The 26,177-nt window shown below is 52.8% G+C and overlaps 2 protein-coding genes across 4 annotated transcripts; both read left to right on the top strand.

Moving 5' to 3' along the window:
- The first annotated feature begins 817 nt into the window (after window positions 1-817).
- On the top strand, window positions 818-15,833 carry ELK1 (ETS transcription factor ELK1). 3 transcript variants are annotated; one of them, XM_045995137.1, is made up of 6 exons: window positions 818-939; window positions 9,208-9,451; window positions 12,094-12,543; window positions 13,178-13,624; window positions 14,277-14,378; window positions 14,464-15,833. In XM_045995137.1, the coding sequence occupies exons 2-6, from the start codon at window positions 9,242-9,244 to the stop codon at window positions 14,560-14,562; spliced, it is 1,308 nt and encodes a 435-aa protein (XP_045851093.1). In that variant the 5' UTR covers window positions 818-939; window positions 9,208-9,241; the 3' UTR covers window positions 14,563-15,833. The 3 variants fall into 3 exon arrangements, with proteins under 3 accessions (XP_045851093.1, XP_045851094.1, XP_045851092.1); XM_045995138.1 differs by having other exon boundaries at window positions 821-939; window positions 9,178-9,451; XM_045995136.1 differs by lacking the exon at window positions 818-939 and having other exon boundaries at window positions 8,579-9,451.
- Window positions 15,834-20,230: 4,397 nt separating this feature from the next.
- LOC123935577 (complement factor properdin) lies at window positions 20,231-25,884 on the top strand. The gene is made up of 9 exons (XM_045996516.1): window positions 20,231-20,394; window positions 20,477-20,627; window positions 22,084-22,259; window positions 22,679-22,849; window positions 22,970-23,161; window positions 23,359-23,532; window positions 23,739-23,930; window positions 24,087-24,198; window positions 25,649-25,884. Exons 1-9 carry the CDS (start codon window positions 20,331-20,333, stop codon window positions 25,812-25,814), a joined length of 1,398 nt encoding a protein of 465 aa, XP_045852472.1. The 5' UTR covers window positions 20,231-20,330; the 3' UTR covers window positions 25,815-25,884.
- The last annotated feature ends 293 nt before the right edge of the window (window positions 25,885-26,177 follow it).

Genomic DNA, 26,177 nt, shown 5'->3' with positions numbered 1-26,177 from the left:
CCCGCTTCTAAACAGTTCTAGGTTCCACCAAGGGCTGCAGAACTGCATCCCGCCCTCCTCAGTCCGGCCCCTATTTTAGGTTGAGTCCAGCTTTCGCCAATCAACACAGAGCCAAGGTCCGCCCCTTTCTAACTGGCTGCTGCTCACCGCTGACCTTCTCGTGGGCATTTAGTTTCCGCAGCTCAACGCTCTTAGGCGTGCCTGGCAGCTGTCCAAACCTCCTACCTGGGCTAGGTTCTAAACTCGTCTTTTCTAGCCAATCACTATAGAGTTACCCTGCCCACCTACGCACAGCCTAGACCCAACCCCCTCCCTGCCTGCTGCTCCGCCCGCTTCCATACAAGTCCTGCTTCCGCTGAGCGGCATGGAGTGCAGCACCGCCCCGTTGGTGTTTTGGCAGCTGTCTGGAGTCCCTCATCCACCAATCAGCAGGAAGCAGAGTCCATCCGCCCCATCCTCGGAGGCTGTCTTCCGTATACGCCAATTGTGAGGCAGGCGCCACCAGGATCTTGTCAATCGCCCACGGGCTGTCAGGCTTGAGCCAATCGGCGTGAAGCACCGGCGGGTTCCCGCACGCCCGCTTGGAATGCAAGCGGCCATCTGCGTTCCATCTGTTCCCCTTGGACCAATCACGGCACAGCTCTGTGGGGCAGGACCCGCCTCCCCAACCCTGGAAGCCTCGTAGTTGAGCCAAGCGCTCTGTCCAATCAACGAGCAGCAGAATGCTCGGCTCCTCCCCCGTAGGCCCACGTGAGCGGTGAGGAAACGCAGGGGCGGCTTCTAGGTGCTGCCGCCGCCGCCGCCGCCGCCGCCGCCGCCGCCGCCGCCACCGCCGCCGCCGCCGCCGCCGCCTCGGAGCCCGGGCCTGGGGGGCGGTGGGGCTGCGCATGGAGCCCCCGCCCCCCGGAGCTGCCAATACTGCCACTGCGCTACACACAGGTGAGCCCGGGGCTTGGAGGGTGGAGGGCCCGGTGTATCCTTCCCGCCCCCGCGCGAGGGATGTGGCTTGGCCGGTGGCCTGCTGGTGTTCGACTGCCCACCGCCGCCACCACGGCTGGTGGACCTGCCCGTGGTATTGTCCCCTCCCTTCGCCCCTTGTAGTGGATCTGACCGTGGCCTGACCCCCCTTCCTGTTTTATAATGGATCGGTCTGCGGGCTTGTATTTTCTCCCCACCCCACCGTACAGTGGACTCGTCCGTGGTCCTGCCCCCACCCCCACTTGTAGGAGAGCAGTCTCTAGCATTGTCTGATTATTTGACAGTAGGTGCATCTGAATGTTTTTCTCCCGTCCTTAACTTTCAAGGGCCCCGTCTGTGGCCTTGTTTGTTCCACCACTCCTTTTACTTGTAGTGAATCAATCCATGGCGTTGTACACCCCCTACCCCCTTTAACAGTGAGTTAATCTGTGAAGTTGTATTCCTGCCTCCTCCAGTCCCCCAGCGCATTAGTCCACGGTTTTATCACACACTCTGTTTTACGGTGGACCCGTCTAAATGCCTGTACTCACATCCTCCTAGTCATCAGCCCATTGCCCTAACCTGTTTTTTTTTTTTCTCCTTTCTTTTTTTTTTTTTTGGTAGACTGTTGCCCCAGTCCCTGGGATTCTCCCTTCCTTTTAATAGTGAGTCAGATCAGTGCTTTTTATCTCCCCATTTTCAGTAGCCCAGTCCATGGCCTCGTTCTCTTCTCCTTTTAATTGGTCTGTGTGATGGCTTTTCACCCCATCTACTGTGGTACAGTCAGTATGCCTTTCTGCTCCCCTTGCACCCCCCAATAAGATGGGCCTTTGCACTCCCCACCCCCGCCTTTGCAGCGGATCTGTTCATTGGCCTCCCTGCTACCCATGTGCTTGCATTCAGGCACACACACCCCATGCCCTCCCCTGAGTCCAGTGTGCTTTGTAATCCCTCTTCCAGGAGGGGGTTTTATTTTGCCCCTTTTTTCCTTGTGATGGATCAGTCCATGCCTTCCCGCCACCACCCCCCCCCCCCCATCAGTGGCTCCTCCCTTGTGCTTATTGAACCCAGGGCTTTTTTACTCGAGAATACACCCCCCCCCCCCGTACACATCATTAACCCCTAAGACAGTCTGCCTCCCTTCAATAAGTGGGTGCATCAGAGATAGTGATAATGCCCTTAGGAGCTAATGTTTACTGAGCGCCTACTAGGTACCTGGCAGAGAACTTTGTATCAGTGAGCTCACTGAATTCTCACCACAACCCTGTGAGATAGGTGCCCAGGAAAGTTCAGCATAGGGGGTTCAATATGTTATTTGGAGGCAAGTACACAGTTAGGCTGCCCCTCAGAGCACAGACTAAGTTTTGAGGCTCCCCTCTCTCACTTAATCCCATCCCACCTGAGATCCCACTCCTTAAACACCAAATTACTTGCCATCTCCAAGCTTTTGTTTTTGCCGTTCTCCCCGGGGCTGCAGAGCTGTCTCCATTCCACACCTTGTCTCAGCACCCATCCACCCCCAATCACAGCAGCTTATGACCTGAGTGACTTAACCACTTTCTCTCTGCCTCCGCTTCCTCATTTCTAAAACGGAGGAATCAGAACCAGAACCCCCTCCAGTGTGAAGCATCCCTGGGAGTTAATAAAACAAGTCACCTCCCTGACCTCACCTCTTGCACCTTATTATCCCACCTCTATTCCAGCCACACTGAGCTCCTCACTCATTCCCAGATGCAGCAGATGCAGTCCAGCCTCAGGGTCTTTGCTTCGGCTCTGATTTCTGCCTGGAACGCTCTACCCCCGATCTTTGCATAATTCCTTTCAGAGCTCTGTTCAGATGTCAGCCTGTCCCTGATCATCTGAACCTGCATACATAGCAGGCCTCAGGTCCCTTCTTGGCTTGATGGGTCCCTTTGCCCTTGGTCGCTATCAGACACACCGTGTAGTTTACCAATTTATTGGCCCTCCCCATTAGAACAGGGGTCCCATGAGGGCTTACAGTTTCTTGTCCACTTATTTATTGCTGGGTAGATACACCTAGTATATAGTAGGTGCCCAGTAAGACTTTATCACATGAATGAATGTGAAAAATATTATTTTAGACAGATCAGGATTGGGGAGAAGATGGAGATGAAGAGGGCATATGAGAGCTAGTTAAAGAAGCTAATTGGGACTGTTCATTCAGCAAACACTTAGCACCTACTGAGTACCAGGCACTCTTCTAGGTGCTAGGGATATGGCAGGGAACAGAACAGGCAGAAATTCCTGTCCTTGTGGAGCAGACGTTTGCTAAAAGTAGGGGAGACGGACTATATAAATAAAACAGTAAGTAAAATTAGATAGTATGTTAGACAGGCGCTAAGGGGAAAAATGAAGTAGGGAAGACAGGGAGAGAATATGGGGGTGGTTGAAATCTCAGGCACCGGGCAGGCCTCCCTTAGAAGGTGACTCTTGAATTAAGGCCTGAAGGAGATCAGGGAGGAAACCATCATGTCTAGGGGAAGAGTGTTCTAGGGGCAGAAGGAACAGCTGGTGCAAAGGCTCTGAGGTGGGATTATGCCTAGTGCATTCAAGAAACACGGAGGAGGCCAGTGTGGCTGGGGCAGAGTGGAGGGAGGGAGGCAGGCAGGAGACAAGGTTAGAGCGGTGATGGGAACCAGATGGTGTAGGCCATGGTAATACATAAGGTTGGGGAGTCGGGGGACGGAAACAGCTAATACATGAGCTGAGAGCTAACATTTATCGAGTGTCTACCACATGCCAGAGATATTTTTCTAAGTCCTTTACATATATTGGCACTTAATCCTCACAAAAGCCTTTGAGAATCATGTATTTGGAGGATATTTTGCAGATGCAGAAACAGACCCAGAGAGGTTGAGTAACTCGCCCGAGGTCACACAGCTAGAACAGGGCAGAGGAGCAGGAGACCAGAGAGCCAGAGAGAAGGGCTTTGCAAGAGCAAACAGGTTTATTCCGCACACTGGATCACACAGAGGAGGAATTCATTCTGCCCAAGAGATAGGAGAACCTGAGGATCGTATAATAAAGAGTTCATCAGGTGTGAGAAGGGGGAAGGGTATGTACACGTCCTCAGAGATGGAAACTGGGTGAACTCACAGTGCCCATGATGCAGGGTGCCAAGCTCGTGGGCACCTTAGTCTTCATACACAGGCCCTTCCCACAGATGTTCACGTGGCTTGCTACCTCCCCTCCTTGAGGTCTCTGCCAGCAGGACACTTCCTCGGGGAACCCTCCCTGCTCACCCCATGGGAAACACCATCTCCGATACCCTCTAGGGTCTTGCCTCTCTGTCTCACTTTATAAGGAGCCGCTCTTGTAAAGCACTGGGACCACCGCCTGCAGCCAGACTGCCTGGGCTTGAACCCCAAGTCTGCAAACTTCCAGCTGCATAACGTGGGGCAGGTGACTGAAGTCTGCACCTATTTCCTCCTCTGGAAAATGGGAGGATCATAATAACGCCTGCCCTCACGGTGTTGCTGTGATGATTACATGAGTTAAATGATGAAAACGGTGTGTGACACACAGTAAGGGTTGTATGACTATTTTCAAAATTCACATCATTATTCATAGTATGAATGTAGGTGTCTAACAGGCCTCTGAGATCTCCAGAATTGACCTCCTGATCTTGCCCCAAACCCTGCTCCCCTGCCGTGCTCTCATCTCAGAGGGTCCCAGCTCCATCCTTCCAGGCACTCAGGGCACACACCTAGAATCACCTTTGATGATGTCTCTCTCACTGCCCCCCCCGCCCCTCCGCCATACTGTTTACCAGCAAGTCCCGCTCACTCTGTTTCCACATTTCTCCAGAACTCAGCCATCCCTCCCCAGTTCCACTGCAGCCGCGGCCATCACTCACTTGGACGGTTGCCGTAGCCTCGTCAGGCCCTCCAGCCAGTTCTCCTCACAATAACCAGAAGGATCCAGTTACAGTCCAGGTCACTGTTGCCCCTCTGTTGTTGCCCCTCTGTTCACAGCCCTCCTGTGACCCTTCTCTCAGAGTCAGAGTCCTGGCAGGGCCCACAAAGGCCTCACTCAGCCGGGCCCCCATAACCCCTCTCTTCTCACCTCGCTACTACTTTTTTTTACCCTTACTCCTTCCTCTCTGATTTTGCCTGACTCCTTGCTCTTCCTCTGACCTGCCCTGCGCGCTCCCGCCTCAGGGTCGTTCACCCTAGCGGTGTCCTCTGCCTGGATCACCCTGTTCCCCGGATCGTCGCAGACCGACTCGCTCACCTCATTTAGGTGTTTGCTCAAATGTCACCTGCTCAGGGCCTACCCTCCCCTGACTACCCTTCTCAGAAAGAACCGCTCCTTCCCTGCCTCCTTTTTTCATAGCTCTTCTCACCATCTGACTTACTCTTTGACTCATTTATCTTCTTCCTTAATTGTCTTCCCCACTGAGATGAGAATTTTTGTTTTGTTCACTGCTGTATCCCCACCCAGCCCCCGGCCCACAGTAAGCACTCAATAGATGGTTGCTGAATGAATGAGACAAAGAGACATAAACACACCTGAGTGAGGCACATTACTAGGCCTCTTCTGAGGGGTCAGGTGGAAAATACGATAAACAAAATGTGAAGCCCTGTGTGCTGTCAAGGCTTGGAGCAAACGGTCAGATTTTACCTTAATTAGTAGGTCCGATCACGGCTGGAAGAGGATCTGGTAACATTGCCTGTCTTGGCCACCAGGAGTCACACTGGACTCTTTGTGCCTCTGAGACAAGCAGGTCTTTGAAGTCAACTCAGTAAAGCCTCTGATGACAGGACTCTCAAATGTGGACACTTTCATGGCTTTGTGACTTGTATAATGGCCTAAAACTGTGTCCGCCCAGTGAACTTCAAAAGAGCTCAGACCAAGAGAGGCTCATGCCGATCATATTGTGTATTTCATTACAGATTAAAGAATGAAGGATGGTTCTTTTAAACCTGGTTTGGAAGGTCTTATTCTTAACCCAACAGTCCCAGCCCGTGAACAGTCGATTGATGAAAACTTGTTCCTTAAGGAATAGGAAGCTCCTTGTTCATTTCCAGTTCACCCTCCAATTCAGCAAAGAGGGCAGTTTTGGGGTTGGGGGGTGGGGACGTGCTAAGGGAGCAACATCAGAGCAGTTTAGCCTAACAGTTTACATGCTTAGATAATGGGAATCTGACCGCATGGGGTCCAAATCCTGGCTGTGCCACTTGGGCTCCATGGCCCATAGGACATCATCGGACATTTTGTACCTCAGCTCCCTCCTCTGTAAATTAGCGATGATAAAGAGCGCCTACTTTCCCAGAGTTGTGATGAAAGATACATGAGTCAGTACCTATAAAAATAGCAGTACAGGACTGCATGCCCTTATCCAAAACCCTTGGGGCCAGATGTGTTTCAGAATTTCAGATTTTTCAAATTTTAGAAAGGTAACAAGGTGCACGTACAAAATGTTACATAACGCCCTCAGTAATCAGCCACATTCAGATTTCTGTAGCAGAATGTAGGAACAGTCAGCACTAAGTGAGGATCACTAAAGACCGGAAAGGACTTCATTGATTTCCAATCTGGTTTTGCTGCCCAAAGGGTGATAAAGAAGTTTTCTGGTTTTTTGGTTGTGGTTTTTTTTTTTTTTTAAGATTTATTTATTTGAGACAGCAAGCTCATACGTGCACAGGGGGAAGGGCAGAGGGAGAAGGAGAGTGAGAATCCCTAAGCAGACTCTGCGCTGAGCCCAGAGCCCGATGCAGGGCTGGATCCCATGACCCTGAGATCATGACCTGAGCCCAAACCAATCGTCAAGTGCTTGTCTGATTGCACCACCCAGGCACCCCAAGAAGTTTTCTGTTTTTTAGAGTTTGGGGGATTTTGGAATAGCAGATAGGAATTATGAACAAATTGGAAACTAGATTCTATTAAAAGCTTATCATACTCTAAGCACATGATACCTAATCTGTAGAATAACTCTGTGAACTTGGTATTATTAGTATCCCTATTTTACAGGTGAGCTTGTTATTATCCCTATTTTAAAGATGGGAAAGTTGAGGCACAAAGAAGTTAAAGAATATGTCCAGGGTCGGGGCCCCTGGGTAATTAAGTCCATGAAGTGTCTGCCTTGCAGCTCAGGTCATCATTGTAGGGGCCTGGGATCGAGCCCCGCATTGGGCTCCCTGCTCAGCGGGAAGCCTGCTTCTCCCTCTCCAACTCCCCGTGTGTGTGTTCCCTCTCTCACTGTCTCTCTCTGTGTCAAATAAATAAATAAAATCTTTGAAAAAAAAAGAGAGAGAAAGAATATGCCTAGGGCCACACTGCTAGTAAGTAGCAGAATGAGGATTCCAGTCCTGGCAGTCTGGTTCTAGAGCCTGAGTGATTGTCTGGTAGGCCATATTGCCTGATTGGAACAATACCAGCCAAGCATTATGAACTCAGCAAATGTTAGTTATTGCTGTTACCAAGAAGGAGGACCCAAAGGGACAGTAACAGGCCCAAGGAGTGGAAAGTTGACAGAAGAAAGCAGGCATTGAGTTTCAGGAAAGCTTCAGAAAGGCCAGGTTCCGGTGGCTGGGACTGGAACGATGGGGAAGACTTTTAGAGAGAAGAGAGCAGCCCCACACGGCATGAACAGCTTTTGCAAGGGGCTGGCAGGAGGAACCTCCTGGAAAAACTTGATATTTAATGTGGCAGAGATTGCAAATGAAAATGTTCAGGTGAGGGACACTATGCTAGTTTTCTACTCCTGCTATAACAAATTATTGCAAATAGAACTGCTTAAAGCAATGCAAATTATTATCTTGGCACTCCAGAGGTCAGAAGTCCAGCCCAGCCTCACCAGGCTGAAACCCAGGTATGGGCGGGGCTGCATTCCTTTTTGGAGGCTCCAGGGCAGGATCTGGTTCCTGCTCATGCAAGCTGCTGGCAGTATTCAGTTTGTTGAGGTTATAAGATTAAGGTCTTTGTTTCCTTACTGATAATCAGCTGAAGGTCGTTCCCACCTTTTTGAAGTCACCAGATTCCCCCAGCTTGAGCCTCATTCTTCCATCTTTTTTTTTCTTTTTTTAAAAAATATTTTATTTATTTGACAGAAATCACAACTAGGCAGAGAGGCAGGCAGAGAGAGAGGAGGAAGCAGGCTCCCCGCGGAGCAGAGAGCCCGATGCGGGGCCGATCCCAGGACCCCGGGATCATGACCAGAGCTGAAGGCAGAGGCTTTAACCCACTGAGCCACCCAGGCGCCCCTCATTCTTCCATCTTCAAAGCCAGTAAATGTCAGGTCAAGTCTCTCTCATGCTTTGAATCTCTCCTGCCTCTTCTGTCATTGCAGCTCTCGGAGCTCTCTTTCTGCCTCTTGCTTTTTTTAGTAAGATTTCCTGTGATTAGATTCAACTCACTCACATAATCCAGAACAATCTCCCTAAGGTCTGTACAGTAGTACCCCCCCAATCCACAGCTTTGCCTTCTGCGGTTTCAGTTACCCGCAGTCAAGCAGAAGATGGTCCTCCTGACCTGTCATCGGAAGGTCAGTGGTAGCCTAACACTGTGTCTCAGTGCCTACGTCATTACCTCATCTCGTTATACGAGTATTTAATCATCTCACATCATCACAAAAAGGAGGGTAAGTACAGAACAATGAGAAACTGGGAGAGCACATTCACAGAACTTTTATTCTAGTATATTGCCATCATTGTTCTATTTTAGTATTAGTTATTGTTAATCTCTTCTTGTGCCTGATTTATAAATTACACTTTATTGTGTGTATATGTATAGGAAGAAATGTAGTATATATAGGGTTTGGTACTGTCCACAGTTTCAGGCATCCACTGGGGGTCTCGAAATGTATCCCCTGCAAATAGGAGGAAACTACAGGAACCTTAAGTTCACCTGCAAAGTTCCTTTTACCATGGACATAACATAACATATCATAGGTTCCAGAGATTAGGATGTGGACATTTCTGAGGGGGCCACTGTTTTGCCTACCACAGTGTGACCTCTGGCTCCCCCAAATTCACGTTTGTCTCACATGCAAACTACATTCACACATTCACACCATCCTCTTGTCCCCAGAAGTCTCCTTCCATGATGGGGGGGTCGTCCAAAGCCAGGCTGAGGGCACGTGGAATGTAGTGTGAGGGGTGTTTAGGGAATGATGGTGCTTTGGGAACAGAAGCGGAAACAAGATGGAAAGAAAGAACTCCTCCTCCTGCTGACCTTTGCTGCCTCCTGTGTTCATAGCCTCTCAGCTTTGAGCCGTCTGCCCTCCAGGTACCCCTGGGATGGCGTGAGCACTCCGCCAGCGATGGACCCCTCTGTGACCCTGTGGCAGTTTCTGCTGCAGCTGCTGAGAGAGCAGGGAAACGGCCACATCATCTCGTGGACCTCACGGGATGGCGGTGAGTTCAAGCTGGTGGATGCTGAGGAAGTGGCCCGGCTATGGGGGCTGCGTAAGAACAAGACCAACATGAATTACGACAAGCTCAGCCGGGCCCTGCGTTACTACTATGACAAGGTAAGGCCTCTGGGACCAGGACTGGAAGCTGACAACATTTATATCGGTTATTTTGTTTTCCTATCTTAATTGTTGTAGCTATAACTTTGAAAACAGAGTTTACTATTTTTTACCCTACCCTCTCATACTCTCAGATCAATGTTGGGCACCCCAAAATTTATCTCAGGTATTTTCTTGTTCTTTTCTTTTCTTTATTTATTTGAAAGAAAGAGAGTAAGTGACAGAAAGAGCATGAGCAGGGGGAGGGGGAGAAGCAGACTTCCCCATTGAGCAGGGAGCCTGACATGGGGCTCGATCCCAGGACCCTGGGATCCTGACCCGAGCCGAAGGCAGTCGCTTAGCCAACTGAGCCACCCAGGCACCCCAGTCTAAGGTATTTTCTCTGTCTTACTGCTTTAAGGCTGAAACCTTCATAGTAATACTAATACCCCTACTCACCCCTTTTCTGAGGTCCCCAAGGTCATGCTGTTCCACTACCCCCCACATAACATTTCATTTTCTTGCCTTATTCCTATAGCTAAAAATTTGGAAAACAGTATAATAATGACTTCCTTATCCTGTCTCCTGGAACTGGACCAGTCCTGGACGCCTCAGTCATTTCATAATCTGCTCTTATTCCAGAAAAAGAATTCCAGAATAATCTTATTCCTAGCACCATAACGTCCATGGCAATATTATACTAACTTTTCCTTATCTCCTTCTCTAGGATAGTGAACGCATTTGTCAGTTCTTTTCTTCTCAGACCTCCAGAACAACATATAATGCCAGCTCCACACTCCATTCTCATGCATTCCCAAAGCAACACTGGCCTAGCCCACCCCAGCTTTTAGTATTTTATCCTCTTATGCCTATAGCTTAAATTTTACATTTTCCTCATCCTCTCAGATATTTAGACAAGTGCTGGATTTCCTATCCCTCACAATAGACCAGTTATCTCATTTTCTTCTTTATCCGAAACTTCCAAAGCAATATTAATGAATATTCCCTTTTCATTCATTTTCTGAGAAACAAAAACCCACCCTGTGACATACCCGACCAGCATTAAGATGTCTCTAGGGTGCCTTGGTGCCCCCCAGATGCCTTTTGTCCCCCAGAACAGTCCTGGACCTGTGCTGCACACCATAAATCATAGCATTTATTCCATTCTCATATTTTATTCCTTTAGCTGAAACCACCAAAACAATATTGAGGCTACCTCATTCTGTGCCCTGAGACCACCATAGCATTCCGGAGACCCTCCAGACCTATCCTGAAATATCTCAGACATGGTCTGCGATCTACCCAGCCAGCCTTGAGGTTCCCTCCAGTATTTATACCAGTATTTTAATGCTCCTGTCTGGTTGCTTTCATTCACTTCATTTTCTAATTGCCTTAGCTTAAACCTGTACCACAGTATTTTTTAACGTTTTTGAAGATTTTCTTTATTTGAGAGAGTGAGCAAGTGAGGGGGAGAGAGAGAGAGCACCCATGAGTGGGATGGGGGGCAGAGAGAGAGGAGGAAGCCAGCTCCCCACTGAGCAGAGAGTCCAATGCAGGGCTTGATCCCCGGACCCCGGGATCATGACCTGAGCCACCCAGGCACCCCTTAAACCTGTACCGCAGTATTAAGAATGAGGCTCCTCAGTTACAGCTAAGTCCAGAAATAAATTATGACAACTCAGAAAAAGCCCCAAAACAAAGAATGAGGCTCTTCAGCCTGTCCTCCCTAGTGACCTTGTGCTGTTCTACCTCTCTATCAATAGCTTTATTTTTTTTAATCTTTTTTAAAATATTTTATCTGACAGACAGAAATCACAACTAGGCAGAGAGGCAGGCAGAGAGAGAGGAGGAAGAAGGCTCCCTGAGGAGCAGAGAGCCTGACGCAGGGCTCGATCCCAGGACCCTGGGATCATCACCTGAGCCGAAGGCGAGGCTTTAACCCACTGAGCCACCCAGGCGCTATCGATAGCTTTAAATAATCCTCTTTATTAATAATTCACTGCTATATTCTTCTCTATTTAATCTCTTCCAATATTTACATCAGTTACTTCATTTTCCTGTCTTACTGCATCAGCCACACTCCCCAGCTGTCCTGGCAGCTACCCCCAAGGCCCGACCCTGTTGGCCCACAGACTCTCCTGTTTCCGGGAGCCAGGAGGAAAGCCTGTCCCTGCGCTGGCTCCCCTAGGTGGGGCCTCTTGTGGAGAGGTGCTATAGGGTGTGGGAGTGTGTCTCTGAGGAGGGAGTTGGGGGACCAAACAGATGGAGATGAAGAGTGATGGGAAGACATGGAGAGGGATGGATGGGAAGGAGACATGGAGGGAAGGGCAGTAGACTAAAGAAAGAGTTGTGGAAGGGAGAGGGGGGAAAGGGGAGAAACTGGGAAAACTACAAGAGAGGGGAATCACAGTGGGCAAGAGAGGTAGAAACAGAGGGAGGGGAAGAGAGGAGCCCCCAAATTGGGAAAGATGTGGGTGAGAAGTGGGCTGGGGGGGTGCCTACTTGGGGGCAGATGTGTTGGTAGAATGGTGTGTATGTAAAAAGCTAGGAGAGGGGCAAGAAAGACCCTAGGAGACACCCCTCCGCCCCCTCTTCCATACCCTCCCTCCACTGCGGCCCTCTCAGAATTCTAAGGACCTTTATCCTGTCTCCTCCCTTCCCAGAACATCATCCGCAAAGTGAGTGGCCAGAAGTTTGTCTACAAGTTTGTGTCCTACCCTGAAGTCGCGAGGTGCTCCACTGAGGACTGCCCGCCCCAGCCCGAGGTGTCTGTCACCTCTACTGTGGCAAATGTGGCCCCCACTGCTGTACATGCTGCCCCTGGGGACACAGCCTCTGGGAAACCAGGCACACCCAAGGGTGCAGGAATGGCGGGCCCCGGGGGCTTGGCGCGCAGCAGCCGGAATGAGTACATGCGCTCGGGCCTCTACTCCACCTTCACCATCCAGTCCTTGCAGCCACAGCCACAGCCGCCCCCTCATCCTCGGCCTGCCTCCGTGCTCCCCAACACTGCCCCTTCGGGAGCAGTAGTGCCCCCGTCTGGGAGCAGGAGCACCAGTCCCAGCCCCTTGGAGGCCTGCCTGGAGGCCGAGGAGGCTGGCCTCCCTCTGCAGGTAAGGACTGGAAGATGGAAATTCAGTAGGAGGGCGGGTGTACAATTCCCAGATGAGGAGGGCTGCTGGCAGAAGGGACATAGACATTCTATTTAGATACCATGGAAGGAGGGACACCCAAGTTCCCTGGGAGAAAGGGTTGGGGAGGAGAGCCATGCAAGTACTAAGAACGTATTTGTTTAATGCATGGGTTCTCTCAGCTTAGCATTCATCAGAGTCACCTGGAGGGCTTTTGAAACGATAGATTTCTGGGGCCCATCCGCCCCCCCCCCCACACAGTTTCTGATTCTGTGGATCAGGGGACGAACGCGAGAATTTTTTTTTAAACTAGTTTCCAGATGAGGCACATGCTGCTAGTCCCTAAAGCAAAATTTTGAGAACCACTGCTTTCATGAATGAGGGCAGTATCCCCAGGAGGCCCACCCTTAGGGGAAGCCCTGTCCCGCAGAGAGAAGCCTCCCCAGAAGCAGCCTCACATCCTCGGCAAAGTGTCACGTCCTGCTGGTGGACCTGTCTTGATGTGTAGTCATGCCCCGCCCCATACGAAGGACAAGTCCTTCCAAGACAAGTCTTTGGCTTCACTAGCCCAGCAATCCTTACGCGCCCCCTCTGCCCGCCCCCCCTCCTCTACCAGGTCATCCTGACCCCACCCGAGGCCCAGAACCCTAAATCAGAAGAGCTGAATGTGGAGCCCGGGTCAGGCAGGCCACTGCCCCCAGAAGTGAAAGTGGACGGGCCCAAGGAAGAGTTGGAAGCCGCAGTCGGTGGGGAGGCGGGGTTTGTGCAGGAAGCCGCTAAGGCCGGGCCGGAAGTCCCTCCTGCAGAGGGCGTGCCAGCCCGGCTGCCCGCGGTCGTCATGGAGACTGCAGCGCCGGTGGGCGGCCTCCCGGCTTCCACTGCTTCCAGCACAGAGATTGCCCAGCCTCCGAAAGGCCGGAAGCCCCGGGACCTGGAGCTTCCACTCAGCCCCAGCTTGCTGGGTGGGCCAGGACCCGAACGGACTCCAGGATCGGGAACTGGCTCTGGGCTGCAGGCGCCGGGGCCGGCGCTGACCCCGTCCCTGCTACCTACGCATACATTGGTGAGTGCCTGTGAAGGGATGGGGCGGGCAAGGGAGGAGCTAGACTGCAAGGGCCGGTGCAGTCCTCTCTGGGTGAGCGGGAGGGTGGAGCCTCCGAGTGCCATTGGCTGGAGGGACAGGGCTTGATTAATGGGGAGGGGGAGCTGGTCTCCGGTGCCGGGGCAAAGGGTGGGCTTTTGGAATGATGGGCAGATCTGGGGGGTTTTGTGGGCGGGGACCGGGAGGCCTTGGGCAGGGCAAAACTTCTGGGTTGGGGCATGGCTTGGGGATCCTGCATGGGGCTTTTGGGGCTGGGATTTCCTTAGTGGGTTTCCTGTGAGGGGTATGGGTTGGTGGGATGTAAGAATTGGAGGTAGATCCTAAGCTGATGGGATGGTGACGTGTGAGTTTGAGAACAACATGGGATGGGGTCTTATAGGTGATCTCGCCCAGTGAAGCTGGAGGTGGGTTCTTAGGAGCTGGGAGAGGTGGTCTGTAACATTGGAGAGGTATCATGGGCTTGATCTTAGCAGTCAGGGGGTAAGCCTGTACACTTTGGGAAAGTGAGCTCAGAAGGCTGAGTGGGAAATCTGGTGGGACTGGAGCCAAGTTCCTTCCATCTTCCCACACCTGCTCTCTACTCATTTGAGCTCCAACCACCCTTTCCCCGCAGACCCCGGTGCTGCTGACACCCAGCTCGCTGCCCCCCAGCATTCACTTCTGGAGCACCCTGAGTCCCATTGCACCCCGTAGCCCAGCCAAGCTCTCCTTCCAGGTAGGATCCCTTTCCCCCATGTCGGAGAGGGTGAGAGACCCCAGCATGGCCCCCATGCGTGATCTTTCCCTATTTCTGTCCCCAGTTTCCGTCCAGTGGCAGCGCCCAGGTGCACATCCCTTCCATCAGCGTGGATGGCCTCTCAACCCCAGTGGTGCTCTCCCCAGGGCCCCAGAAGCCATGATTACCACCACCACCACCACCCCCTTCTGGGGTCACTCCATCCATGGCCTTGAACTTCTCTCCAGCCAGCCGTCTCAAGGAGAAACATAGTTCAGCTGACAGACTTGTGCTCTAGTTGTGATGGGGTAGGAATTCTTAGAAAAAATCTTTCAGTAACCCTTCCACAGGAAACATACAACTTCTCTCTTCTTGGTCAGTTCCCCAGTGGCCGCCCTTACACGTCTCCTACAGCAGTGGTGGGGACGGTTTATTTATTTATTTTTTGAAGGCCACTGAGAGGAGCCTGGCCTAACCCTTTTGAGGGGTTGGTGAGGACATCTCCCCCATCTCCACATTTTCTCCTCAAGATGAGACAATCGGGGTCTGGCTTGAGAAGGACCTTTATTTATTTCTCAGCCAGTCCTTGGGAAGCTAAGGGAGCCGTGTCTCCATTTTGGGGTGTGAGTGGAAAAGGTACCTTGTTGTCGTTTATTATTCCTGGCCACACCCGACGGCCCAGGAAGAATTTGTGCCATTCCGTGGTTTGGGAATCTTGGCCAAGGAAAGACTCACACCCTTGAAGTAGGAATTTCCACCTCCCCAGCCTTTCTCTCGGATACCACCTTTTCGGCCAGGGAGGAATGCCCCTTTTGTTCTCCTCCCCCTGAGAAGCCATTCCTGTGTCTGCCAAACTCCTGGGGTCCTGCCTGTTACCTCCCAATGGAGGGTTTTTTTGGGGAGTTGGTTCCCGTCTGGGGGACCCCTCCAGCCAGTATTCCAGGTCTCCTTGTCCCCCACCCCTTGCCATTTTGATAGTATAATCTATTTTTAAACAGGGCTTTTCAATAGGGGAGAGGAGAGCATCTCTCCCTTTATCTGAGATGGGGTGGGTGGGAAGGAGGGATGGGGGGATCTTCCTGCCACCCCCAAGTGTTTATTTTTGATACCAAACGTGTATTTTCAGCTCCCTCCCTCCCAGCCCCCCAATTTCCTGCGGGCGGGTACAAAGGACCCTTTAAGTGTCCCTGGAGTTGGGAGGGAGGAATGGGGGACATAAATCCAGTCCTATCTGAATTCCAGGCTGGAGAAGGTGGGTTCACAGGACTCCTGGGCTCACCTCCTGTCAGCACCAGCCCAGCCCGAGCCTGGGGACCTGGGGGTTGGTGATTTGGGGGACGGTGCTACACCTGTCTCCACTGTTTGTTTTACTTGCCCAAAAATGGATCTTTTTTTTTTTCTAAGAGTCCCAGAGAATGGGGAATTGTTCCTGTAAATATATATTTTTAAAGGTGATGCTGGAGGCTGCTAGCCTTTTTTCCCCCGAAGCCATTGGGACTGACTGTGACAGGCGTGAACTTCTGTGAAAGGCAGCGAGGGTGTGAAATTGACCGTGAGAAAGAGCGTGACGGCATGCGTGGGAAACAGCCGGAGACACTACAGATTGGTAGCCCCAGCGTGCGAAGAAGAGAGAAGGTGTGGAAAGCTACAATCACATGTGTGTGTGTGTGTGTGTGTGTGTGAAGTCGCGTGTGTTTGTGAGTGGCAGCTGTAACCACAAATGACACCAGGCCTATGTAAGAAATTATGGCCCTGTGCCCGAAAATCACTGTGAGACCGAGTGCGGATTAAGGTTCAAGAGTCTGGAGGTACGCGGGACATCCCGTTTAGGCACAGGTAGCGGGAACGGCACCCCCCGACACTGTCTGACAGGCTGATGGTAGTGAGCAAGACAGACTGAGTGACCAGAACAAGATGTGAGCCCATACGGGCATGAAGGTGTGGCAGAGACAGATGGTCAGGGACTGGGTGCCAGCGAGAAGGTTGCCTGTCAATAAGCAGGTGACTGCGTTTGGGAGATGGATGGTGTGTGAAACTTCATGCAAGGCTGTCATAGCAACTGAGGTCCTGGAAGCCTTGTGGAAAAGAACTGTTTGTGTGAGAGAAAATGGCTGTGAGGCCCAAGATCCAAGAATGCGTGACCGTGTATGTGAACACCATTCATGTGAGACTGGCAAAGACTGTGTGAGAAACTGAGGAAAAATTGGCTCTAACAGAGGGAGCATGAGGCTGTAAGCGTGTGTGTGTGTGTACCTGAGACCAGTGGCATATTGGTTACAGTTACTACTCCAGTCTGGCCCAGAGGTTTGGGGACTGGGACAGCATAGAAAAGGATGGCAAGGCCGAGTGACCGAAACAGTATGAGAGACCACATAAGTGTCTGAGTGAGAGCCAAGGAGGAGCATGGTGCCACATGAGAGAAGAACCAACGGCCGAGCAGTGTGGGCACGTGTGCAGGTATGTGAAACATGTCATGAGGGACTTCAGTGGGACGCCTTATGTGTGGGAAGAACAGAGAAGACAAGACCCTGGGGTTGGGGGGATTGGTGTGTGGGAGAAGTGGGTGAGGCCCTAGTCATGTTCAAGTGTTGCTGCTGAGGAAACGATGGCGTAAAGGACGAAGGCCAGCCGGAAAGACTGTGTGACACTTTGAGAGCCTCAGGGCACTTGGGAATTAGTGACCACAGATGGCAGAGGCTGACCAAGGAAGAGTGACAACAATGGTGAATGGGCGACCGAGGCAGTGGCTGAGAGATTGGTTGTGTGGGGGTGTGTGTGAACGTTTCTGCAAGACACTCAGAGGCCATAAATGAGGCCTGGATGTGCTGCACGCCACTTGAGATGTGAGATGAGGTGACCGAAGCAGCGTCTGAGGCACTGTGTGATGGTATGTGCGTGTGCATCTTAGCTTCCACCAGGGACTGTGGGTGTGTGAGATATGGGGGCCTGGGTGAGAAGGAGTAGGAGAGGTGGTGATTGAGTTCGTGTGTGCGAGAAAGTTCCTGAGAGACCAGCAGGGGCTGTAAATCAGGGACTGAGTGGTAAAATCATCTAAAGGCGTGACTGCGTTTGTGTGCATATAAGAAACTGGTAAGAGATGTTGGTGATCGTGGCTGAATGAGGGAGGCTGTTAAGACGTGTGTGTGTGTGCGTGTGTGACACTAATAGTAGGAAACCAGGAATCCATGACAGAGAAAATGACCATGAGCGTGTGACTAAGGTCCGGTCCAAGAGGCTGTGGGACTGAGTATGTACATGTGCCTGTTCCTAAGAGCCTCCTGGTAGAGGCTGCAGGTCCAGAATTGTGTGTGTAACTGTGTTAAGGAAAAAAGTAAGAGAAAATGACTAAGACCAAATGAGACTATATGAGAGACCACGGATCGAGTGTGCCAGGCATGGGAAAAAAGCCACTTCCTCCATTGGTCTCTCCTCCTCCATCCCCTGTGCTGTCCTCTCCCAGTTCTCCAAAATTTGAAATTCTGGAGTTTCCCAGGGCTTCACCTAGGATTCCCTTCCCTCTTCTCACAAGCCCTCTCCAGGGTGCTCCGGTCCAGTCCCAGCACTTGAGACACGACTTAATCCCCCCACCGGTGATGCCCACATTTTTTACCTCCAACCCAGACTCTTCTTCGTCGCACGCATCGGAATCTCTCTAGAATTTTGACGAGTGGTTTATCTGTCCAGTGCTTCTTTATCGAGCCTGGCTGACCCAGCAGTTACCAAACCAGACACAAACCCCTGCCCTTTGGCAAGCAGGTGTTTTAGTGAGGCCATTGGACAAGAAACAGATAAGTATGTCATCATCAGTGCAATAATTTCATGAGAAAAGACTTGGCTCATGCTGTTTAGATAAGAAAGCTGCAGTCATTTCATTGCGCAAACAGGGAAAGAAAGCGCCAACGGTTCTCTTCCCACGGGGAGTTCTCGGGGTATACCGTTTAGGCGCAAAGGAAGTACTGATTATAACATTATTACCGGGGCGACCAGTGATTAGAAAAAAACAGCCAACCGGAATCACAGGTTTCTGGGGGAATTTCTTTCCACAGGATAACACAGCGCTGAGGTCTAAAGTCTTGGAATCTTAACAAAGCTCCTTTGTTCAAAACGTGCTTCCAAAACTATGCCTGTCTGATCAGGAAACAGTACATGTGTAATGAATACAGATGTCAACACACCTGATCGCCCCATAACGGCAGACCAACATTCTTGAGAACATTCTCTTTTAACAACCTGACCAAATCAAAGTCTATTACTCTGGGCTAATTTGCAGAATGGTATCTCACCCTCCACGAATGCAGAGGAAACAAGACCTTGCCTTCCTAACTTTCTTTGACTCCTTTTTGTTCATTAAAGAGATTCCTGGTTTTAAAGTGAGCTCTGGAGTTCCACTCATCAGGGCTAATAAGAAACAAAAAAACAGGGGGCTCCTGGCCAGCTCAGTTGGAAGAGCGTGCAACTCTGGATTTCGGGGGTTGTGAGTTCGAGCCCTATGACTGGTGTAGAGATTACTTTTATTTAAAAAAAAGGAAAAAAAAAAAGAGTGGGTCCATGGAGCTTGGTTTTACCTGCATGGAAAGGGGCTAAAGAGGACTGAACAGTAAAAGAAGGAGCACTTAGCATCATTTTTACAGATGACGTCTATGAAGAGTTAGAGGTGTCGGTGGCTAGAATGGCTCTTGAAGTGTGCCTCCCAGACCAGCAGCAGCAGCGTCCCCTAGGAGCCTGTTAGAAATGTACATTCTCGTGTCACGCCCCAGACCTACAGAATCAGAAACGGGGGTCGGGGGGCAGCACTCTGATTGGACATACCTTCCAGATGATTCTGAGGCACACTAAGGTTTGAGAGCCCCTGCACTACAGAGTGACAGGGATCCCATAAAAAAGGGTAGCTGGGGAAGGCCTCTTGAGAGAGGGGACATTCTATGTCTGTCTCTTTTAGAGCATAAGCCCCTCAAGGGCCAGGATTTCTGACCGTCTTACCCTCTGCTCCATCCAGTGCCAGGAACAGCATCTGACAGCCAGTAGGGGCTTAGCAAGTGTTGAATGAAGGTATTTAACACACAGCACCTACTGCATGCCAGGCACTGTTCTGAGGACTTGTAAAAAATCTTAAACTCCCAATCTTTGCAACACACTCTGTGCTGTAGGCTTGGGGGTTGGGGTTGTCCCCTCTCCCCAGTTACTCTGAAACAACACAGCCAAGCTGATTCCCTCCCCCAGGCCAGTGGGGAGGGGGTGTTCCCAGCTGGAGCCCTGGGACAGCTGATATCCCCAATTCACTCTCAAACCCTCTCCCCACACTCTTCTCAGTTCCCCTTCTCACTTCCCCTGCTGCTGACCTCCCCTGCCCTGGATGATGACCGCAGGCAACCTCACTTTCAGGAAAGGGGATGAAGCAATGATCTTGCTGCCTGCCCCACTCAGGAGCACCGCACTGAGCTCCTTTCACCCTTGTGAGGTTGACCCCATCGTTGTGGTAGAGACCGCATTTCCGGGGTAGGGGGAATTGAGGCTCAGCGAGGTTCAAGCGACTTGCCCAAGGTCACACAGCTAGGAAGTTTATGCTCCATCTCCTCTCAGTAAGAATGTGCTCAGGGGACACTGATTGAGTGCTAAAGATTTGGTGGGCAGGGCGTGTTTGCTGGGGATACAGTGACAAGCAAGATTGGACCAGGAGTGAGACAGGAAGTTGGTGGGGGGCAGGAGGCTCCAGGGCAAAGGTGCCAGTAGAGAAATCGGAACTGCTGGGACCCTGCATGGCGCCCACCGCCGCCCCCGCCCCCCCCCCCCCCGCCTCCCTCATCCCCCCCTTCCCCGCCCCCTCCACTCCACTCCAGCTGCCCTTTACCCGCCCACTTCCTCCTGGTCCAGTTCCTCTTTGCCAGGGATCCCAGAGCCAGGTCAGCCCGTACAAAGCCAGGCCTCCTCCCCTGTAGGGTAGCACTGCTCGACATGGGCATCCGGGGGCACGTTCCTCAGCTGCTGCTGCTGCTGCTCATCCTGCTGCCGGCCACAGGTGAGTGCAGGAGGGTCCAGCTGGCCCGCAGGGGCGCCGGGACCCATCACACCGCTGACCTTGCCCCCCCACCCTGTTCCAGGCTCAGCCACTGTATTCTGCTACACCCAGTATGAGGAGTCCTCCGGCATGTGCAAGGGCCTCCTGGGCGGAGGTGTCAGTGTGAAAGACTGCTGTCTCAACCCTGCCTATGGCTTCCAGGAGCCCGGCAGCAAGCTTTGTCAGGCATGCAGGTGAGGGGGAGCCTGGGGTACAAGGGCCACCCAGAATTGGGCTCTCTCCTTCTCTGGAGTTCCCAAGGGTGACTCCGAGGCTCCGATTGCGACCAGAGCTTGGGGTTTCTCAGCCATGGCTCTACTGACATTGAGGGCCAGAAAATTCTTTGCTGTGGGGACCTGACCTGTGCTTCGCAAAGCCGGTGTTTTGCAGCATCCCTGGCCTCCCATTAGACGCCAGGAGCAACTCCCCGCAACCAATGGTGACAGCCCAAATCCTCCAGATATTGTCAAATGCCACCCCACCCCACCCCCGCCGCCGCTCTGGGGCAGAGTCACCCCTGCTTGAGAACCACTGCCATAACTTACATTTACTGAGCCCCTCCTGCCTACTGGAAGCACTGCAGAGGTCAGGGGTAGCTGGAGGATTTCTGAGGGTGGCTTTAGGCTCCTAATCATGATGCCAGCCTACATGTAATGAGCCCTTACTGTACGCCAGACATGTTTTCCCACAGCTTAGCATATATCCCAGATACACCATGGGAGTGGGGAGCTTGAGGGTTTTGGAAGACAGCCCTGGGCCCCTAGTAAGGTCAACAGTCGACAGCTATTTAGTATTATGCTGTGCATGGAGCCGGGGAGAGATCTGGAGTATTTCTCTTCTCTCTTTTTTTTTTAAGATTTTATTTATGTATTTGACAGACAGAGATCACAAGTAGGCAGAGAGGCAGGCAGAGAGAGAGAGGAGGAAGCAGACTCCCTGCTGAGCAGAGAGCCCGATGTGGGGCTCCATCCCAGGACCCTGGGATCATGACCTGAGCCGAAGGCAGAGGCTTAACCCACTGAGCCATCCATGCGCCCCTGGAGTATTTCTCTTCTTAAAAAATTTTTTTCTTGAGAGAGAGCAGGAGGAGGGGCAGAGGCAGAGTTCCACATGCTCAGTGTGGAGCCTGATGTGGGACTCCATCTCACGACCCTGAGATCATGACCTGAGCTGAAATCAAGAGCTGGTCGCTCAACTGACTGAGATGCCCCCCTTGCCGCCCCAGGTGCCCCAGACCTGGGGTATCTCTGACGGGGTCTCTAAGCTCACTGGGACCATGGCTTCTATTAAGAAGTTTCCATTTGCCAGCTACCAAGCATGGTGGTGGCCTAGTAGGTTTCTGAAGCAGTTCTGGGCCCTTAGTCCTACATTTGCTTACTGCACGTCCGGCACTAGCCTTGGGGGACTTCAAAGGGTTCCAGGTCCCCGATCATGAAGGTCAGTGGTATTATTAAGTACTTAATGTGTGCCCTCCTCTTCCCGTTCGATCCCCAGCATCCCTGAGGGGTAGGTGCTCTGATCAATCCATTCCACGTACATTTATCCTGCACACCAGCCTATGTCTGCCCTCGCCCCGAAGTCCCGTACGCTGCACCCCCCCCCCGCCCCGGCCATCTCAGGTTAGTAGCACATGTGCACTCCCCTTGACAGGCTCCCACAATGGTCCCCGTGGTCTGCATGGGCCCCCTGCTCGGTGACCTGCACCGAGGGATCCCAATTGCGGCACCGGCGCTGCATAGGCCACGGTGGGCAGTGTGCCGAGAAGGTGGAGCCTGGGACCCTGGAGTGGCAGCTGCAGGCCTGCGAGGACCAGCCATGCTGTCCTGGTGAGGAGGCTCAGCGAGGAGGCCGAGCACTGTTGGTTGGCTGGCCCTGGGAACGCAGTCAGGGCAGGGGCCCCGAGGGTAGGATAGCGCCGCCTGTGCTGAGGAAGAGGCTGGTGTGGCTGGAGGAGAGCTGTGGGAGGCAAGGTCCAAGGGGAGACCCCTCCCCCCCATCCTTGTGGGCCATGGTGAGGACACTGGCTTTTACTGGGTGCTGGCTGGCAGAGGAGAGGTGATCTGACTCCAGGTGTGACAGATCCCTCTCACTGTCCGGAGGAGGGCGGACAGTCTGTGGTGAGAGCTGAAGCAACAGGACCAGCAGGAAGGCAATGTGTGTGGCAGAGGACATGGGGCACACAAGGAAGCAAGGACCCCTGAATGATGGCCCCACTTCCCTCCTGTCCCTCTCTTCTCTCCCACAGAGATGGGTGGCTGGTCCAACTGGGAGCCCTGGACGCCTTGCTCTGTCACCTGTTCCAAAGGGACCCACACCCGTCAGCGAGCATGTAATCAACCTGCCCCCAAGTGTGGGGGCCACTGCCCAGGAATGTCACAGGAGTCTGAGGCCTGTGATACCAAGCAGGTCTGCCCCAGTGAGTGAAGGCCACTGATGCAGGCACCGGGGGGTTACGGCAGGGAACTTCCAGGGTGGGAGGACTTCAGCACACTGTGACCATACTTGGTGTCTCTCCACACCCCCTATCCCACTACAGTACATGGGGCGTGGGCCGCTTGGGGTCCCTGGGGCCCCTGCTCGGGGTCCTGCAATGGTGGACCCAAAGCACCTACCCAGAGACGAAGCCGCACGTGTTCTGCACCTGAGCCCTCCAAGAAGCCTCCTGGGAAGCCATGCCCAGGGTCAGAGCATGACACCCGGCCCTGCTCCAACCTGCCACCCTGCCCAGGTACGCAGGGATGAGGCCCCTGACACACTGTTTTCGATTCGGGCACAGATGCTCTGCCATCTCAGGGGACAGAGATCTTCAAGCATGTGACCGTGGAACCCTTCAGTTTGGGGCAGTCTGCCTCAAGGGTCTAGGGGCTGAGGGGGGTGGGGGATGGAGGTGGCCTTTCTTCTCACACCTATTCCCCACCCCTACAGTGGCTGGGGGCTGGGGGCCATGGGGTCCCGTGACCTCCTGCCCTGTGACCTGTGGCCTGGGCCAGACCCTGGAAAGCCGGAAGTGTGATCACCCTGTGCCCCAGCATGGGGGCCCCCCCTGTGCTGGTGAGGCCACTCGAGCCCACATCTGCAACACAGCCGTTTCCTGCCCTGGTCAGTAGCTCGAGATGTGCCGTCTCTGTGCCTAAGCCCCTCACCCACCCCTGCTGCCCGGTTCCCACTGCTGATGCCTTGTTCCTGCCTCAAATGTCCCCATTCCCAGCCCCAGTGCCTCGGCCCCCACCTCTCCTCACTGCCGCCCCTTCCCCCAGCTGTCATTCCTTCCTCCAAATCCCCTCACTGGCTCCCTGTCTCTGCAGTGGATGGACAGTGGAGCTCCTGGGAGGAGTGGAGCCCCTGCACCCGTAGGAGCATAGGCAGTATAAACTGTATGGAGATCCCGGGCCAGCAGTCACGCTGGAGGAGCTGCAAGGGCCGTAATTTTGATGGCCGGCGGTGCCCCGGGGAACAGCAAGACATCCGTCATTGCTATGACATCCAGCGCTGTAGATGTGAGTGCCCCCAACAGACTCCACTGTGAGGATGGGGCAGCCTATGTAGCGGGGGGGGGGGGGGATCTGCCTCTCCCTTGGACCCCGCGTCCCTGCCACCTCTCTCCATCTCCCTCTCACCACCCCACTGAAACCTCTCACTCTGACTCATTGCAGTGAAAGGCTCGTGGTCAGAGTGGAGTTCTTGGGGACTGTGCATGCCTCCGTGCGGACCCAACCCCGTCCGCACCCGCCAGCGCCGCTGCACGGCCGAACTCCCCAACTTCGCGTGAGTCAGGGGGCAGAACGTGCCCAGGAAGGGGGTCACGAGATCCGTATGTGAGCAGTGAGGGTGGGAGAGTCAGCTCAGCTCCCCACAACCAGGACATCCGCCACTGGGTCTAAGGTGCCTGCCTTGACAAGTATCATTCATCTCCCTCCTGCCCAAGAGGAGAGACACTAAAGAAGCAGCTGAGAAAGAGGCTCCTGAGGGGAGAACATGTGGCCTCTGTGCTCTTCCAGAAGTCTCTCATTCAGTCCCTCAGCCAACACGGCCACTCACTCAGTCCTTCCTGTGACCATGCACTCAGCCCTCTTGGTTACCCACACTTCCATTTGCTCCTTCGGTCACTCAGGCCTCGGTCCGCTTACTCATTCCTTCAGTCCCCCCGCATCTCACTCAACGTCTCACCACCCCAAGATGCCTGAGGCCTTTTCTGTGACAGTTGCAGACACAGAGAACCCAGGTCCTGTGGGTTCCCTGAGGGCTCCAGGTCGGCAGGGCCCTGCCAGAAGGCAGATGCAGAGCAGTTGGTACAGGGAAAAGGGGCTGACACCCTGCCCCAGAGCCAGGAAGCTGATCGGGTCTCACCCTGCAGGAAGGGGTCAGGAAAGGCATTCCCAGTGTCAAGACTGTGTGAGCAGAGTCCTGGACCCTGGTGACCATTTCCCAAAGCTGGTTTCTGGGTGGCCCAGGTGTTAGAGAGCAGAAAAACACTCACTCCTCCCTTCTTTATTTCCACATACGTCAAGCCACTAGATGAAGTGGGAGATTTTCAACTCATGGAAGGCCTGCCATCTGGGAAATACTCTCCAGCTCTGGGGTTTCTAGTGGGTCCTGAAGAGGAGTTAGAGGTGTTGAGTGGAGGCAGGAAGCACTTGACAGACAGAGTAGAGAAATGAATGGATTTGATTGAGGGAACGGGGGTGAGAGTGAATGAATGGAATGCTTGTCTCGTGGGAGGAACAAGCCAGGCACAGACCATTCTGAATGTGGGACTAAGTCTGGATAGAGTGGAAGAGAGAAAGATTGGCTTGGGGCAGGCATGTGGGCCCCCAAACAAGGCCTCGAATACCAGGGCAAGGCATTTTGTTTCGTTTTGATTTTTCCCCAGTGGGCAATAGGGAGAGATGTAAAGGGATTTGGAGGTAGGAGAAGGTAGCTCTTGTTAATGAATAACAATTACTAGCATTTATTGAGTACTTACTGTGTACCAGACACTACCCTGAACACTTGACCAAAATGAACTCGCTTATCCTCACTTAGCCCAGTAAGCTGGGTCTTATTATTCTTCCAATTATTCCCATTTTTCAGATGAGTACAGGGAAGATAAAGAAACCGCCCAGTATCTCATAGCTAACAAATAGTGTTGAACACAGTAGGCACTCAATAAGAGTTTGTCGAATGCATTCGTGCCTTCCCTGAGTTTCTCCCCTCCATTCCCCCTCTAATGCCCCAGGCCCACCATTACCGTGGTCGAAGGTCAGGGTGAGAAGAACGTGACCTTCTGGGGGACACCATTTCCGCGGTGCGAACCTCTGCAGGGGCAGAGGTTGGTGGTGGAGGAGGAACGGCCATGTCTACACGTGCCTGCCTGCCAAGACCCTGCGGATGAGAAGCTCTAACATCTCCCTCTCCCACTCTGTCACCCTGCCCTCCCAGACCTCAATAAATGGGCCACTTCCCCAGGAGTGAGGCAATAGCATCTTCTAGGCCAAAGGGTACAGCACAAGCAGGGTCACAGTGGCTTGTTGTGGAAAACAGTATTTTCCACTGTGGTCATAGTTTGGCAGAAGTGAAGTGGAGTATCAGTCCCTGTGCCGCTGCCTTAGCTCCAGGGTCTGCCTCCCCCACCCCCACCCCTTGCGCAGCGTCGCGGGGCGCCCAGCACGTCCCTCTGCAGAACTCCGGGTCACAGGTTTTCTGGTTGGCTACTCGCCCTGGTGGGCACTTTCTGATTGGCCGGCATGCCTAGGTTCCCACCCGCC

The sequence above is a fragment of the Meles meles genome, chromosome X (assembly GCF_922984935.1).
Source record: "Meles meles chromosome X, mMelMel3.1 paternal haplotype, whole genome shotgun sequence".
Taxonomy (NCBI): Eukaryota; Metazoa; Chordata; class Mammalia; order Carnivora; family Mustelidae; genus Meles; species Meles meles.
The sequence above is the reverse complement of the archived record's forward strand: the minus strand, read 5'-3'. Positions and strand labels throughout refer to the sequence as shown.

Coding starts and splice junctions, on each gene's coding strand:
- LOC123935577 (XM_045996516.1), top strand. CDS start 20,331: ATGGGCATCCGGGGGCACGTTCCTCAGCTGCTGCTGCTGCTGCTCATC. Junction 22,260..22,678: donor GGACCAGCCATGCTGTCCTG/GTGAGGAGGCTC, acceptor TCTCTCCCACAG/AGATGGGTGGCTGGTCCAAC. Junction 23,162..23,358: donor CAACCTGCCACCCTGCCCAG/GTACGCAGGGAT, acceptor CCACCCCTACAG/TGGCTGGGGGCTGGGGGCCA.
- ELK1 (XM_045995136.1), top strand. CDS start 9,089: ATGATGGTGCTTTGGGAACAGAAGCGGAAACAAGATGGAAAGAAAGAA. Junction 12,544..13,177: donor AGGCTGGCCTCCCTCTGCAG/GTAAGGACTGGA, acceptor CTCCTCTACCAG/GTCATCCTGACCCCACCCGA. Junction 13,625..14,276: donor TGCTACCTACGCATACATTG/GTGAGTGCCTGT, acceptor CTTTCCCCGCAG/ACCCCGGTGCTGCTGACACC.